Below are 13,748 nucleotides of genomic sequence, written 5' to 3'. Positions count from 1 at the left end.
TAATCTGCAGCCTGAAACAAGCCTTCATTTATTGACTACTTACAGTACAGTGATTTCATATCTTAGCTGGTAATCAAATATGGTTATGTATTAGGTGAGAGAAGGCATCATCTCTCTTCCAGATATCACCTCTCAGAAATCTGGGCTAATTCAATTTTAAGAACTAGAATTGTATCTCCTGGTAACTATGTGGCAGTCGTCACCCTGAGAACAGGAACAAGGCAAAGAAAGTATACAGGACTTTGATTCTCCTACACAGGTGCACAGAAAGTTAGTTTATTAACGACTACATTTTGAAGCCAGCCATTTTGATCCAATATTTAAATAACAAGCTGTTTAATATTAAGCAGAAGGTACTGTCACAATGTGACAGAAGTACAGCTTTATCCATAAACCCTTCACACAATTATACATTAAATGCTATTTTTATTTAAGCAAGGCACCCCTACTTGTTCTAAAATACGGGATATGCTATCCCACTGAAAAAGCAAATGAGGAGACACATTTTTTTCCTCTAGGGAGCTGGTTTAAATTCAAGTGAAGCCATTAATGTCCTTACCAGTCAGGACTGTTCTCTCACATGTCACTTCACAGTTTTGAGACTAACACACACCTTATGATTTACCCAAAATCAAAAAACGTTGGGGGTGGGTGTTCAGTGAACTTTTAAGTTGAGACTAGAATTCTCTCCTTTAGTATTACAGGCACCAATGTCAAATGCCTTTAGCACAAGGCGTAGAAAGGCAAAACATTTCTAAAGACCTAAAACTGCCAAATTGTTGTCATTTACACTCACTAACCTGTGGTACTTATTTTTTGTTTTGATTCTTTCTTTTAAATTTCTACCCCTACCTAAGTAATCTAATACACCTAAAATTATAACTACTCTGCCAAACCATAATGGTTTGAAGGTCTGAAACCTTTCCTTGCTTTGGTGAGTATTTGGTTAAAATAAATCAGCATTTCATTCCAGAGAAGTTTTACAATCAGAGCTCTCAATTCACAGGCAGAAAGACAAAACCTCAAACAGATCATCTGCAAAATGGGAGGAAGATTTTCAAGGACAGTGCTGAAAAAAAATATGTAGTCTTTACACTGGGTAACATAACTTCTATGAAAACAAAGTGTTTAATCGTATAAAATAAAAACCAGATTTTTAAATCAGATCCTGAAGATTAAACAAAAATTTAAATTTGTGGTTTATTTCATAATTCCAAACTGAAACTTTCCTTTTCCTTTCTAAATAGTCCACTATGTAATTTGTCTTATAAGCAATTAACCCAAAACCCCCAAATCCTTTCTCTAGCAGTTGCTGCTACAAAACTGGAACTTTATACTCCACGTCCAGGAAAGATGTGCAAATGAAATGCTTCCTGTTTCATCCTGAAAATAAAATGAAAAATGTTGGACATTTACTCACAATGAAAAAGTGTTGCCCAAACAAACAAACAAAAAAAAAGCGTTGCCATTCCCAGACCATTTAAAATGATCAATTCTTTTCTTTCTGGTTTAGTGCAAGTCCATTTGGTGACAAATCCATTAAGTTAAGGACAATTATTAGGCATTAGTGTTTACAGCCTGGTATGAAGACAGTAGATCTTCACAATTAAGCACAAAATACATATAACATGGATTTAACTAATATCTAACATCACAAGATTGTGGGACTTAATATTCAAAAATAGCCTATGACAACTATAGTAAAGAAATGCTCCATGTATTTCCAGGAAATCATTCTAGTTAACAGTCTCAAATGTACCACTATATACAAAAAAATGATTATAATACTTTAAAAGATTTTAGAGGGAAATAAAAGATACCACATAACATTTAGTCAAGGGAGGGGACATCAAAACATTTAGATTTGTCATAGGTTAACTATGAAATCATGTACTTCCTAGGACAACCATTTTCATAACACTTTTTTAGGAAAAGAGACAGTGTTACATTAAGTGAACATAACAATGTACACCCCGATTTCAGGAGAATCATTTTAAACATCTTAATATCTTAGAAACTGAGAAAATATGTTTAAATTTTATAGGAAGAAAAACTAACGTAGTAAGCACATTTTCAGTGTGATATAATTAATAGGTATTAAAGGTAAAAATTAATTTTAGGCACATAGATTCATGAATATTGGGAATGATGCCAAAAGATTCTTTGTGATGCTCAATATCATGATTAGTTTGATCTTCATTAAAAAAAAAAAATGGTTTCCACCATATTATAAATGAGTTAATGCTTAATTTATCAACTGAAAATAATTCCCACAATTGTACCTTTTAAATTTACCTTATTATCTGGAGTCCTTGGAAGTCTTATTTTCCCTTTGGACATGAATTCAGGAACAATTCAATATACCTATGGTCTGAGAATGACAAAAAAAGATTCATTTTAAGAAACTGAAAAGGAAGGGGTGCCTGGGTGGCTTAGTCAGTTAAGCGTCTGACTTTGGCTGAAGGGTCATGAACTCAGGGGTTCATGGGTTCCAGTCCCCTGTAAGGCTCCATGCTGACAGTATGGAGCCTGCTTGACTCTCTCTCTCTCTCTCTCTCTCTCTCTCTCTCTCTGCCCCTTCCCAACTCGTGCTTTCACTCTCAAAATAAACTTCAAAAAATAAAATAAAAATAAAAAAAAATAAAGCTTTTAAAAAGGGAGAAACAATACTGCAGCCATTTTCTCATAGTTCAGACAGCAACTCAAACCCTTTGTCCATTACTTTTCCTAATTAAAAACAAAAACAAAATCTAAAAACAAGCAAAAAAACCCCTACCTAACTCTGTATAGAAATATGCAGAATTAGCAAACAAATGCTTTTCATTACAATATAGTGTTTTGCCCTTTTTATATGTAATTTAGTAGTATTAACAGAGCAAGTTTACCCAAGTAAAAAGTCTAGGTAAACTCAAAATACAGAAAGGCATTTGTAAGCAAAGACAGACATCCAAAATGACAATGGAAACCATGAGCAGCACTTACGAACATGGGACCGATCCTTGAGCATAGCTGCAACAGCATCCTCATGGGTATCGAAGTGCACATCGGCTTCTCCAGTGGCCTTCCCATTGGAACTATATTCCATGGTGATCCTAACAGGCTTCAGTGGAGCAAAAAACTAAACAACAAAAGAAGCCAAAAGGAACATAATGGTAGGAGGCCCAATTTCTAGAAGTCTTAAGGTTCTGCATTTTTTTCTTTCAGACTCTGATTCATACGCTCAATAAATTTGTTTTTAGGAAATCTCCTTAGGCAACAATGTAGTTACACATCTACCATCTCTTCTGGCTTTTCTGATCCTTTTGGAACTCAAGGTTACATTTCAAATATTTGTTCACTGGAAACGTAAACTATAAGTACACTACACAAAGAATACTCAAACTTTTTTATGCCAACAAGGACTATTTTTATTACTCCTCCCTAATTTATCCTTCCCTGTTTCTAAACAGCATCCATCAAATATACTTCATTTCTTAATAAGTCGTTTTTACCATATTTTCATCAGACATGTACCTGTGAATCAGGTTTTTTACCAGCACTACATAAACCACTACCACACTGAGTATGGTTATCATTTCAAACCAAAGCAACACGAATGTAATACTTTAATGAGATTGTGCAACTTCCGTCTGGTTAAAGATATGACTCCTATCGGGTTTTTTTAAAATAATGAAGACAATTTTGAGGCCCCACCACTAACTGAAGAGTCTAGGCTGGAATCTACCTTACGTATATGTCCTCAAGTTCATGAAGTCAATATGGCTGTTGCTTCCTTTTGTTTTCATATACTATCTATTATAAGAGTATTTTTAAAATTCCTTTTCTCCAAGAATTACGGAATCCTGACGAAGAAGCCTACATGGTTCTAAGCATAGGAACACTAGATTCTTGTTTAGTATATAACTGCCTTGTGACAAATTCCCTCTGAGTCTGTTTCCTAAACTCAAAAATGAATAAAATGAACCATTTTGGAGAAAACCCAAACTTTCCTGTTTCGTTTTTTTGTCTGTGTTTATCTGTCTTTTGGTGTTTTGTTTTTTCAAACTTTCTTAATTAGAATACTAAACATATACCACATTATTTTGTATCTGTAAAATCCTCTTTATCATTATACATTTGACCTTAATAAAACCCACACTTCTCAGCCTCTACAACAATGGAGATGCCATCTTACTGTCCAAAGATAGTTCAGAAATATGGTATTTTCTTCTCTATCTTTCCCAAATTAATAGAAGTTCAATTTTAGAACTTTTGTTCAAACCTATTGAGATTGGGTATCTTACTGCCACACACGTTTATAATGTCTTGAGCATTAGCTTGGAAAGGCAATCCTCTCATGTGGACAAAATGTAGTGAAGATGGGGTTCCAAAATCAACAGCCTCTGGAAGCTTTTCGGACATCTCCTTAGGTAATTCTGGGAAGTGGAACAAAAAGCACTATCAGGAACATAAAGGCTTCAAGGGTTATTAACAGATTATAATTAGGCATAATCTTTATGTCCAATTATTCAATTCTTCTTGAACCAGTAAAGAAGGGCTTTAATTTTATTATTTTTTATCTTTTGAGAGAGAGAGAGAGACAGAGAGAGAGCACACACAAGCAGGGAGGGGCAGAGAGAGAGAGAGGGACAGAGGATCTGAAACAGGCTCTGTGCTGAGAGCAGAGAGGCTACAACTCTGGAACCACGAGATCATTACCTGAGCTGAAGCTGGACGCTTAACCGACTGAGTCACCCAGGAGCCCCAGGAAGGGCTTTAATTTTAAAAGCAAAAATAATCTGAAATGTGTGACACCTAACAAATATCACCTGAACCCCCATGAATATTTAGTGCAAAGATTTAGTGCCTCAAACTAATACCAGATTACAAACTACAGATTTTTCTATAAGAACAAAGAGAAGAAAAATGATTATGAGTGAAGAAATAGAGGCAACAGAAATTTGGGGGGTTATAGCCACTTAAAAAAGAATAAATATGGTAATGGGATAATCCCATAGCACCAGTTTAAAAAGGATTTATCAAACTTCAGTGTTGCTTAGTGGTCAGGAATCAGAGGAATAATTAAATACAGAGGCAAACAAAACTCTTTAATTCAGTCAACATTTCTGCTCTCTACCCACATCTTTTCTCATCTTTGTTTATTTAAATTTATTTATTTTGAGAGAGCACGAGCAGGGGAGGGGCGGGGGGAGACTCTGTCTCAAGCTGGCTCCACGCTACCAGCGCAGAGCCCAACACAGGGCTCGAACTGACAAACCATGAGATCATGACCTGAACCAAAACCAAGAGTCAGACACTTAACTGACTGAGTCATCCAGGCACCCCTCATCTGTAAATGTTGACATTTTACCTCCTTTTATATTTGTGCTACCCAGCTTTTTATACAGAATCTACAAAAATGATTAAATAAAAAAACTTTATGAAATAATTAAGCCCTGCTGCACATATTCAAAGTACATAACTACACTCAAAGACCGATAAATCTTCAACTCAATTCCTTGGTCCTATAATCTAATCATTTCATACAACATGTTCATAAAAAATGTTTTAGTATCACAAGACAGACTTATTAAATCTCAACAGGATGCAGGTCCTTACCTATTTCCTTCTCACTTTCAAAAGCTGTCATGGGTCGAATATCCTCATTTACTTCATGTTCTTCAAAGACCATTTCTGGCTCAGTTATATACTTAGCAGTAGGAGATGTCATTTTCTTTCCCTTATGAGAACCAACATGTGTTCGGACTTCATTTCTTCTGCTTGGAAATATCTCTATATATCTATGTCAAAGCAAAAGTAAACAGGCACAAGCAATGCAAAGTAACTTTAGACTGAACTCGTTTAAAATAAAACATACATATATAATATTTCCAACACAAAGGTGTTATGAAACACAAGTGATGGAGGAAAAGTAAGATAAGATATAGATATTAGCCCATGAAAAGTACTCTCAACAGAACAGGTCACTGATTCAATCTTTCTCACATCCCTGCCCAAGATAACAGCTTTCTTCATATACATTTTAACAGTATTTTCTTTCTTTTTTAAAAAAATTTTTTAATGTTTATCTAGTTTTTATATTTTTAATGTTTATTTTTGAGAGAGAAAGACAGAGCATGAGTGGGGGAGGTATAGAGAGAGGAACGCACAGCATCTGCAGTAGGCTCCAGGCTCCCAGGTGTCAGCACAGAGCCTGATGCAGGGCTTGAACTCACGAATCCTGAGATCATAACCTAAGCTGAAGTCAGACGCTTAACCAACTGAGCCACCCAGGCACCCTTTAACAGTATTTTCTATTCTGTCTTGCTTCATGAGGACAACTATGCAAAGATTAATTGTGTGTATGAAAATAATCTGGTAAGAAAGGTTTTGTTTTTTATAGTTGGTTATCAATCTCTTGAAGCCTCACAAGTCAATTCTGTGAAAATTAATGATATCTGTATAAGATATTAAAAACCAGGGGCGCCTGGGTAACTCAGCTGGTTAAGTGTCCAACTCTTGATTTTTGGCTCAGGTCATGATCTCATGGTCATGTGATTGAGCTCTGTGTTGGGCTCTGTGCTGACCATGGAGCCTGCCTAGGATTCTCTCTCGGCCCCTCTTCCAATCGCACTCTCTCTCTCAAAATAAATGTATTTTTTAAAAAATTCACAGTATATGAGGAGTTAACTTCCCCCAGAACGACACCAAGACGTCAATGAGGATTCATGAACTAAATGTCAATTCTGACTTGCTATCTACTTGGCAGTGGGATTATCTATTAAATCCAAGCTTCTGGAACCAGCTTGTTTTTTTGTGTTTTTTTTTCCCTCAAGACTGCTTTTCCAAATTAAGTTATCAAGATTGAATTGCAAAAATCATTTGTATTTACAGATCCATAACTATTAGATAGGCACCACTTCTTAATTTATTGAAGAGATTTATACACTGCCATAACATTACCACATAAAAACATTGATGTATTTGTCCTAAGACATACAAGAAAACATGAAAACTACTGAAAGAAAATGGGGGGAGAGGGTATTTTTGCATACATATTTTTATCTAAAAATTTAATAAAGACCTTTGAATCAATTCTATACAAAGATCCTGAAATACACAACTTTAAAATGGCTTTTCTTTTTTTTTTTAAACTTCAAAGCAGCCAAATAACACAGCCAGAAAGCAGTAAAACAGCAATCTAAAATTTGACACTTTTGAGTACTCCTCCAAATTTGACACAAATGAACCCATCCATCATATGCATTCTAATGTGATGTAATACGCAGTATACAAAAACACCTATATTGTATCCATATCAAAATGTTAACCTGAATCAAGAATTAAGACTTTAGCTTTAACTTCCAGTTTTCAGGAAATAAGAGAGGATACAAAGAAACTAGTGACACAATGAAGAAGCAATAAGATCAATATAAAACACGAGACACTGTACAGGACGACTGATTCAGTTTATTCAAGTTAGTTCAAGTTAGTTGCATTTAAAAAGGGGAAGAGAATAAAAAAAAAATAAATAAAGGAGAAGGGAACTTGCCCTAGTTTAAGAGAAATGGAGACATAACAATCAAAATGCACCTTGTGAACCATGTCTAGATTCCGGCACCAAAAAAAAAAAAAACCAACTCAGACATTTTTGGTACAATTAGGAAAGTGATTATGGCCTGGCATTAGATAATAAATTACTGCTAATTTTGTTAGATGTGATAATACTTGGATCACATAAGGTAAGAAAATGCTTTCTAAAGATGCCTACTGAAAAAAACAGATATATTAAATGTTAATAATTTGTTAATCCTAAGTGTCAGGCATTTGTATGTCATCATGCTATCCTCTCTGCTGTGTTTAGATAATTTTACAGTTCTATCACAGCGCATTCATAAAATGACCCAATGTATGATACTTCCACATTATTAGAATCTGCTTCACTTACCGGTTACCAATTTCTTCCCTGTGTTTCAAGAGGGCTTGGTTGGCCATTTCTGGTTCTTCAAACTGCACATAGGCTTCTCCTGTTTTTCTTCTCCCTCTGTAGTCCATGACAAAGGTGATGTCTACTATATTCAGTCCTAGGACACCAAAAAATTATTACAAATTAATGCTGACAGGAGTCTTTTTTATCCTTAGAATATAACACATTCATTCACACACTATTAATTTTTTTAAATTTTATTATTAAAATTTTAGGTGTATTTTGCTAGTCTCTAAGCTGAATACATGCCTAATGGAAAGAAAATTATTATCCAGCTACACCTACACATCTGTATTTCCAGAATGTTTAGAATCCATGCAGTCCATCTAAAACACACAATCTCTCCTCTCTTTTTTTGCCATTAATTGTGTTGTAGGAGAAATAAGAATTTAGACTAACATGACTAATATTGGTACATTTTTTAGAGCTAAAATTAGATGATAATGCTTTTAAACCATATAAATTGTTACTGTCTTAGACAAATACAGCCACTCTTATGAGAGATTACCTTTCTCAATAGTAAAATAAACCTACATGAAATAATTTCGAAATGTGGCGTCCACCAAAGATCAGCATGATAGGTCAAAACATTTCTATAAACATTGGTAATCTGAGTGAAGAGTTCTCCCCTAAAGAACCAAATATAACTGAATGCAGTTACCTAGGAGAAAAGGTTCATCTAAGATATAAAAGGAAACAACAGGAGGAAAAAACAAGGCATGAACATAATGTAACTGATATACTGATATAAACATGATATAATTCATAAACATGATATAACTGAAAAGCACCTGCAAAGAAGTCTACAATGTCTTTTTCATTGCAACTATAAGGAAGTCCTCTCAAACGAACCACACCATCATTTATCGCAGGTGAAGATTTGACCTGCAGGCTCTTCATTAAGGCGTCCACATCTTCATTATTTATCTCATAAACTGCAATGTAAAAGCACAAAAAGTACGCAAATTTACATAACAGAAGAAGACATTAAAAAAAAATCACACTTCTTGGGTTATCCAAGAATTTTAAAATAACAAATGATATTTATTGACTATTTACTGTGTGCCAGCTGTGACTTAAACATCCCATCTTGTGAAGTAAACTTGGTCAACATCCTCATTTTATAAATAAGAAACTGAGATTATCTCTGAGCTTCATTTTCACAGCCTACAAAAGGATATATTCCTAACATCTAACTACTTCATTATTGCTAAGGATCAAATGAACTGCCTTAGACAGTATAGGCTAACATACTGATCACAAAAAGCCAGAACGTGACTTCACATACCTTCCACATACCGCTGTCCCATGTACATGCGATGCTTTTCTAAGGCTTTTTGCACATCCTGCTCTGACTCCATTTCAATTAAGGCATCACCCCTTCGTTTCCCATCTCTATTTAAGAGGAAGTGTATTCCATTCTCACCATTGCGAATTCTGCAGTCTGAAAGTATGTGAGTAAAATCAAAACCAGAAATCAAACTTTTACTTCAATTATAAAAGTCACTAGAATGCAATCTTCCAATTCCAACAACAAAACAACGCATGAACCAAAATGCCTATCATATTCCTTACAGAAACCCCCATCACTGAAGGCGTCTGAATGCTAATAAGGTGGATGTCTGGAAGATGTTCCACTTGAAAAGGACAGCAAACCTTAACATATAAGCTTATAATCTCCTGATCATTACAACAGCAAACAAGCTCAACACAGAACAAATTATGCCCTTCCCAATGCTTCTACAATCAGTTTCAAATCACTTAAAAAATTAAAATATGATTAGATTTATATAGAAGTGTTTTCTTTTGTTACAATCGTAACTATAAGAACTCTAAAATGCTATAAGAATAATGTTGTTACCATAATTGATTGTGCCCCCTTTTCATTACCAAGGAAAAGATCCCCATACTGCATACTTATAATGGCAACTAGTTGAAGATGTAACTGGCTTCATAAAATACTTGACCCACTCAATGTTATGCACATGAAAGTACACAATATATTATTATATGATTTTATAACATTTAAGGTGGCATCTTCTAAAGGTCTTTTAGAGGAATATTAAAAATCACAGTCAGATACAGAACTTAAAAACTAACTGTAGATATGTAAACATTCCAAAAATGTTATTAAGGAAATTATATTGCTTGACACTAAGTGATCCTGTATTCTAAATGTATGTGTTACATATAAAGAGCTATCATTAACAGGTTTTGCTTTTTGAACTTCAGAGAAAACTGGTTTCTACCATGTAGTTTGAACACCACATTTTTTAGTTGCATTTAAAGTCTTTAAACCTGGCCTATGCCACAAATGGTACACATGGTGTTACTTGGTATGATATGAAACCAGTCAGAACTAGACAATTCCCAAATATCAAATAAGACGTCTATAGCATAGCTTAACTTGGGTTTTGTGAGACTACCTGTCTGAGTAAAAACTCAGACAAAATTACATATTTCAAACATACATAAAATATACCTGAGAAAAAGTTAACCACATCTTCTATAGTGCACGACCACGGCAATCCTTGAGCTCGAATGAGATAAACATCATCCACTTCTTCTCCTAACTTGGACGAAGCCAATTCATACTCAGGGAGAGGTGGAAGGTCTTCCAGGTAGGTCGTTTTGGACTCCTTCCAAGAAAAATGGAAAAATGTAAAAATACCTCTCTGACAACCTACTTAGAAATTGTTTATTCCCGCAAACTAACACTCCGAATGTTATTCTTAGGAGACAGTTACTATTTCAGAGGCAAGAAATAAACTTCCCAATCTAACCCATCCTATTTTGGCTTAAATTGTATACTCTAAAGCAACAGGCAGGTATATCCCAGTGATTTGGCAGGACATAAATTTTATTCTGGGCTTGTTTTTAAATTCATCAGCCCCAATAACAATAGTATTTTAGTTAAGGGAGGACAAGAAGAGTCCCTTCAATCTGACAAATACAAGTCCCTCCTACTCACCATGTGCCATGTTAGGCCCTCATCTCAAAAAGCTTACCATCTAAACTAAGACAAGCATTACAAGACAAGATGCTTTAAGTGCTGTAATTAAGATATAAGATTATTAGAAGAATTCAAAACAGAGCATTAACAGAAGAATCAAGACATAATATATGATGGGCCTTGAAAGGACAGAATTTTGACAGCCATATGTAAAAGATAGGGCATTCCAGTTTGAGAGGTGAGGGGAAGCAGCAGCATGAACAACAGTCCATTTGCAAACCTGCAATAATCCCATTTGGCTAAACTGCAAGGGACAATTAGGAGCCAAAGAAGATGAGCTGGCAAAAGGAACTTGGTACCATATAGCAGAGGCACCTGAGTGTCAAGCTCAATGTGTTCCCTTAACCTGGTAGGCAAAGGGGAGTCAATAAAAGATAGGACTGGGTAAAACAAGACAGCAGGAGGCGTGTAAAGATTAATCTGTCAAATGGCAAATCCGACCAACTGAATAAGGGAAAGATCATAAAAGGTGACAGTAGTAGTATAAGGTGACAGAAACCTGAGACATACCCGAAGAACTCTATTTTACAATACTAAGCAAACGCTAGAATTTAATGAGATTCCAATAAGCACTACAACCATAACCAGGAACGACAACTGAAATTTTAAGACTTGCACTCTACTGGCCTAAGGAAAGAGATTCCTTTGGACCATCCCACGTTTACATTAAGACTTACGTCTAACTACAAGAAGTAATGATAAATGTAAACCTCTAGCAGAAGTCTCTTACATACTTAATAAAAATGCAACAAGCACAATTATCAATGTGGAAAGACAACTCAGGTTTTAAGACAAGTGACTTGCACTCTATCGGGCTAAAGAGATACTTCACTCCTCTGTATGTTCTCCTCATTTTCATGAAGACTTACATAGAATTTTAAGAAGTCAATGATAAATGTAAGCACGGTGTGTAACAACACTAGTAAAGGCTCAACAGATACTATAGTCAATTTCACAGAAAAATAATCAAGAGAGTAGCCAGCTGGCAAAGGCTTATTAGAGATAGTTTGTGTTTTTTAATAAAGGCAACATTCCCCATTTTCCCAGAATTCCACAAGCATCACAAGCTTTTACGAAAAGGGCAGCACAAAGTACTGGGCCAGGATTCAAATCCATTAGCTCAGCCACTGGCAGGCAGAAGCCATGCTGATTAGCCTCCCAGTTTCCCTTAAGTTCAAGGAGAAGCACAAACTGAATTAGATAAATATGATCCAAGGTATCAGAAGTGGGTAGTCAAAACGTGTACTGATATTTCCCAGACGCCACGTTAACAAGCAGAAAAGAAAGCTTCCTACAAGGCACAAAATATTTGCAATCCGAGTTCTTAAAGGACACACACTGACTTTAAAAAAGAAAACACTGTAGCCTCCCTCCTGGGTCCCCAAGTCGTGGCTTTACCCCTAAGCGTCCCCTCTTCCAGGTCCCCTCCCCCAATATTTCAGTCTCCACACCGTCCTCCCGTCGGCGGCGACCCATGGTCCCAAAGGACCTTCGGCTAGAGGAGGTGAAGTGCAGAGGTGACCTTCAGTAAACTGGGGCAGCCCGCCTTTCCCCATGGACACGAGGGAGAGGGGAGCGCTGGCGACGAGGCTCCTTCCCCACGAACCCAGCCCACGTAACTCTGTGCGTGAACCTCCCCATCAGCAGGCTGCGAGGCGCACCAGGGCCGCCTAGGCCTAGTGCTCTGACTGCACGGAAACTCCCAACCCTCCGCGGGTCCAGCCTCCCAACTTCACCACCAGCGGGCGGAGAGCGACAGGGATGCGGGGTGGGGGCATCAACAGCCTCACAAAACCTACCATGGGCCGGCGGGAAACAAGGCCTCAACATTCACCCCTAGCCACACTTACACTGCCCAACCGACCAGAGACTCGAGAGAACAAAACAAGGAGAAAACCCGAGGCCTGGGAGAGCGTCCCTTGTTCTGGGGCCCAATAGGAGGACTGGGCGGGCGGGGGTAAGGGGGGGAGGGTGCGCGGCGCGTGCCGCGGATCCCCGGGCGTGCACGAGAGGCGCACGCGGAGGGGCGCGGGAGCGCGTGCGCGCGGCCGGGAAAGGGTCCCGCGCGCGGCCCCTCGCTGCGCCCACCTACCTGGCTGTAGCTCCGCGCCTGGCCCGCGGCCGCCGCCAGCGACTGCGGCAGCAGAGGGGCACGCAGGGCCGGGTAAGAGGCCGCGGCCGCGGCGGCGGCGGAGGCGGCCGCGGGGGGTGGCCCCGCCAGCCTCCCGGCGGGCGCAGGCCCGGTCTGGAGGCCCCGCGTGTGAGAGGCGGCGGCCGCGGCCGCCCCGAGCAGCAGCAGCAGGCGGCGACGGCCCGATACGCCCGAGGGGAAGGAGCCGGCGGCCGAGTAGAAGGGCAGGCAGGCGGCGCCGGTGCGCCGACAGCTGCTGCAGTTGCAGCCGCAGCCCCGGAGCAGCGCCCCGAGCACCCAGCGCGTCCCGGCCATGGACTCCGGAGGCGGCGCGGGGCCTGGAGGCGGCTGCGGCTGCAGCGCGAGCGGAGGGGGAGTGGAATCCAGGGCCGGGGAGGGGGTGCCAGGCACATGCGCCGCCGGCACCCGGGGCAGCAACGAGTCGGGAGGAGGCGGAGGAGAGCGCGCTGCTCCGCCCGGTCTCCGCCCTCGGGGCGGGGCTGCCGGAGGCCCGGGGGGGGGGTGGCCACGGGGCCTGGGTCCGACCGCCCGGTTGTTCTTTCCTTCGATGTAAACTGAGGCCCGAAGTGGACGAGGCGAAGGCCTTCTTGCTCTGGGGAGGGCCGAGTCGTGGAACG

At 39.0% G+C, this 13,748-nt stretch overlaps 1 protein-coding gene across 1 annotated transcript; it reads right to left on the bottom strand.

The window, feature by feature from the left end:
- GRSF1 (G-rich RNA sequence binding factor 1) lies at nucleotides 1-13,545 on the bottom strand. Its single transcript, XM_086704888.1, has 10 exons — nucleotides 13,072-13,545; nucleotides 10,449-10,605; nucleotides 9,255-9,410; nucleotides 8,758-8,901; nucleotides 7,928-8,063; nucleotides 5,599-5,780; nucleotides 4,294-4,415; nucleotides 2,983-3,118; nucleotides 2,296-2,371; nucleotides 1-1,383 (listed from the first exon to the last, which is right to left on the bottom strand). The coding sequence occupies exons 1-9, from the start codon at nucleotides 13,423-13,425 to the stop codon at nucleotides 2,322-2,324; spliced, it is 1,437 nt and encodes a 478-aa protein (XP_086561014.1). The 5' UTR covers nucleotides 13,426-13,545; the 3' UTR covers nucleotides 1-1,383; nucleotides 2,296-2,321.
- Nucleotides 13,546-13,748: the final 203 nt, after the last annotated feature.

Source organism: Puma concolor, chromosome B1 (assembly GCF_028749965.1).
Source record: "Puma concolor isolate L17-30 chromosome B1, mPumCon1.1.hap2, whole genome shotgun sequence".
In the NCBI taxonomy this organism is placed as follows: domain Eukaryota; kingdom Metazoa; phylum Chordata; class Mammalia; order Carnivora; family Felidae; genus Puma; species Puma concolor.
This window is presented reverse-complemented; position numbering and strand designations above follow the sequence as displayed.